Source organism: Guillardia theta (genome assembly GCF_000315625.1).
Source record: "Guillardia theta CCMP2712 unplaced genomic scaffold GUITHscaffold_48, whole genome shotgun sequence".
NCBI classification, from domain to species: Eukaryota; class Cryptophyceae; order Pyrenomonadales; family Geminigeraceae; genus Guillardia; species Guillardia theta.
In genome coordinates this window covers 122195-125861 of record NW_005434626.1, presented here as the reverse complement: position 1 = coordinate 125861, position 3667 = coordinate 122195, and the positions used below count along the sequence as shown (strand labels likewise).

The 3667-nt window shown below is 58.6% G+C and overlaps 1 protein-coding gene across 1 annotated transcript; it reads left to right on the top strand.

Moving 5' to 3' along the window:
• Positions 1 to 362: 362 nt before the first annotated feature.
• On the top strand, positions 363 to 3382 carry GUITHDRAFT_110824 (hypothetical protein; the record flags this gene model as incomplete). Its single annotated transcript, XM_005830021.1, has 4 exons — positions 363 to 963; positions 1419 to 2253; positions 2382 to 2760; positions 2807 to 3382. 4 exons carry the CDS (start codon positions 363 to 365, stop codon positions 3380 to 3382), a joined length of 2391 nt encoding a protein of 796 aa, XP_005830078.1.
• Between the last annotated feature and the right edge of the window lie 285 nt (positions 3383 to 3667).

Below are 3667 nucleotides of genomic sequence, written 5' to 3'. Positions count from 1 at the left end.
AAAAGAACCAGCACTGCTGGCACCCAGACGCGGCATCGCCAGCCCAAGCGCGAACAAGCAGCAGGAGCATGCAGGAGGAATAAAATCCCTTAGACGCGATACCCGGAGGCAGCCGACTGACCACTGTCAGTCGAGACGTCCGCTGCCGCCACAAAGCTGCCGGCCGCGGACGGAGAAAGGGCAGCCGCCGACAAGGAGCCGGCGTTGCCCGGGGGTCCGCCTGGGGCAGCGGACGGAGGGAGGCTGGACACAGGCCCAGGAACACGGTACCGCTCGAGGTAGTCCTCCGCGCTAGCCTCCGAGTCAGCGGTAGCCGAGTCAGCGGTAGCCGCCCGTGACGGCGGCGACGCCGCGGCAATGTCATGCCCAAGGACCGGCGTGACCCGACCGATGCCGGGGAGGAAGCAGGCGAGCTCGGACCAGTAGCAAGCACCCCAGTGGTGTCGAGCTCTCCGGAGGAATACCTACGGATTGGCACCCGACGTCACAGTGAGCACTACAATGGATTTACTGGCAGAAGGTCACCTGAAAAAGTGCCTCAAGCAAAACAAAGCAGGAACAAGCTAAACCTCCAGGCACACAGTCCACAGCGAGAAGCTGCACAAACACACACAAAACACAAGCCCGAAAAGAACCAGCACTGCTGGCACCCAGACGCGGCATCGCCAGCCCAAGCGCGAAGCCGCGCAGACAAGCAGCCTAAGGGTCAAGCAATCAAGCAACAAGCAGGAGCATGCAGGAGGAATAACATCGGCCAATCGTCTCAGGAGTCTGAGCCTGCTCCTCCGCCGCGACCTACGCTGTCCCTCACCTCTGCGAGCGAGCGCCAACGACAGTTGGCGATTCATCAGTTCACTGCGGGTGACCTTCATCGGGCGGTACGGACACTACTGAGCTCCGGCATCTACAGGGCTGAATCTTTCGCTGATCTTCTTGCTGAAGCACAAGAGAAGTTCCCTGATGGTGCGTCGCCTGCCTTTGGAAGTGCTTCCGCGGATCATCTCACCCAGCAAGCGCTTGCAGTACTGCAGGTGGATTTGACTGACATCCTCGACACCACTAGCCTGATCCAGGCGATCAAGCAACACAGCTCCTTTGCGGGGACCGATGACCAAGGGTGGAGGATTCGGCAACACCTGTCACCCCTTTCTAGTCATCCTGCAGCTTTGAAGCTCTACTGCCAACATATCCTCCAAGGGGTCCTTCTTGGCCGGATGCCGGATCTTCTTATTCCTGCCCTGTCAGCCATTCGTCGAGGAGGCAGATTTATTCCCCTCTCCAAGGGAGCTGATAAACCTGGTCTCCGGCCAATTGTCATCGGTTCTGCACACCGTCGACTCGCGACGAAGCTTGCTTTGGCAGGGATTCGCTCATTTCTTGACCAGCACTTCCTCTCGTCTCACCCTCGAGCGATTCAGTTCGGGCTCGATCGAGACGGCCTGACATAGGATTTACAAACGGCTGTCTGAAGTTCTCGCAAACCGCGTCAGCGCTCCTGCCCCTTCACGCTCGCGGTGATGATGAGGATGTTGCCAACCCCACAGTGCTGGTGAGTTTGGATGCAAAGAACGCCTTCAACTCCCTCGACCGCCAGGCTCTCTTCGATGCAATCGAGGGACGTGCGAGTCGCGACTACTTTGATGGGAGCATCACTGAAGGCGCAAGCTTGCCCTCTTGCGAGCATCTCCGTTTGTTCGCCTCCTACCTCTCCAGCTACTATGGAGACTCTGCTGACCTTCGACTCTTTCACAAAAGTCAGTCAGCCTCCGTTCAGTGTACCTCGGGCGTCTGTCAGGGCGATGTCCCCTCCAGCGTGTTTTTCTGCCACAGTATCCACCCCCTGCTCCTCCATATCGCAGAGCTTTTTCCCTCTGTTCGAGTCTTGGCCTATGCTGACAACGTCGTGCTTGTCGGTCCACTCGAGGATGCCGTTGCAGCTACGTCCGCTATGAAGAAGTACATGGTGGCTGATCTGAAGCTAGAGATTCAACCTCGCGAGTCGAAAGTTTACATCCCCTCCTGGCATCAACACCCTGATCTCTCGCAGCTGAAGAAGAGCCTTAAGCGCCGCGTCTCAAGACTCAACTTCTTCACTTCGAGGTCGTCACTGGCGGGATTACACTTGGCGGCCTGCCTATCGGCACGCCGGATGGATTTCATGCTAGTCAGCTCCGAGCGAAGGTTTCTACCCTCAACGAAGAGCTCTCAAAGCTCGGGCTCGTCCAGCATCATGGCTTCATGTTCAAGACGCTGGTGAGGGCGAGCCATCTCCAGAAGCTGCGCTTCTTCCTCCAGGGGTCATCTCCGTTTCTCCCGCGGGTCCAATGATGTATAGGATTTACTGGCAGAAGGTAAAAAGTGCCTCAAGCAAAACAAAGCAGGATCAAGCTAAACCTCCAGGCACACAGTCCACAGCGAGAAGCTGCACAAACACACACAAAACACAAGCCCGAAAAGAACCAGCACTGCTGGCACCCAGACGCGGCAGCGCCAGCCCAAGCGCGAAGCCGCGCAGACGTTCGGACAAGCAGCCGAAGGGCCAAGCAATCAAGCACCAAGCAGCAGGAGCATGCAGGAGGAATAAAATCCCTTAGACGCGATACCCGGAGGCAGCCGACTGAGGCGCTGTCAGTCGAGACGTCCGCTGCCGCCACAAAGCGGGCGGCCGCGGACGGAGAAAGGGCAGCCGCCGACAAGGAGCCGGCGCTGCCCGGGGGTCCGCCTGGGGCAGCGGACGGTGGGAGGCTGGACACAGGAACCGTACGGTACCGCTCGAGGTAGTCCTCCTCGCTAGCCTCCGAGTCAGCGGATTCGTCGCTTTGACCTCTCTGTCCACCTGGCGCTTGAGAAATACCACCGCTGGCCTTCCTCGCAGTACCTCGCCGCGCATCCCGACCTGCTAGAGTTTGCGAGGTTCAAGCGGGAGCTTCCGCATAGTCGGGGAGGGGACGAGTTCACGCCCTCTGAGGGTCTACACCCCGCTGTTTACTATACGGCTATCGCTCGCTTCCTCGCTTGGTACTCTGACCAGCCGATGTCACGGACGCTGCTCTCTCCTCATAGCCTGGACGTTCACTGCTCGAGATCTCTCCGTGCCCAGAAGCATCCTCTGGCGACCTTCTTCGTTGAGGCGCACGACTTCGTTCATAATGCTGGAGCGATCCTCTACCGTCGTGTCAAGGCTCCTGCACCGGCTGCAGATGGCGCGGCGATCCCACCTGCCCCGGCTGCTGTGCCTGATGACGCAGGACGCCCCCCGGCATCTGTGGTACACATCCCTGGTTTGCGCGCTCTCGTCGACTCGTCTCATGAGCACTTCATTCCTCCGCCTGCGCAGCGAAATGTGACCCCTCTTGTCATGCGCGTCTTCCCTCGCGGATAATGGATTTACTGGCAGAAGGTAAAAAGTGCCTCAAGCAAAACAAAGCAGGAACAAGCTAAACCTCCTGGCACACAGCGCACAGCGAGGAGCGGCACAATATGCAGGAGGAATAAAACTCGCCATGTGCATGCTCGCGCTGCGCTGACCGATCAGCAGCGTGATATCCTCACCTTGCACAGCCGCAGGACACACTCGCTCAAGTCGCAGGATAGGGTCTTGCAGTCTACCATCTTCGCTCATTTTCCTGAGCGAGACCTGATGCGAGTCTCGAGCTACTACCCCCCC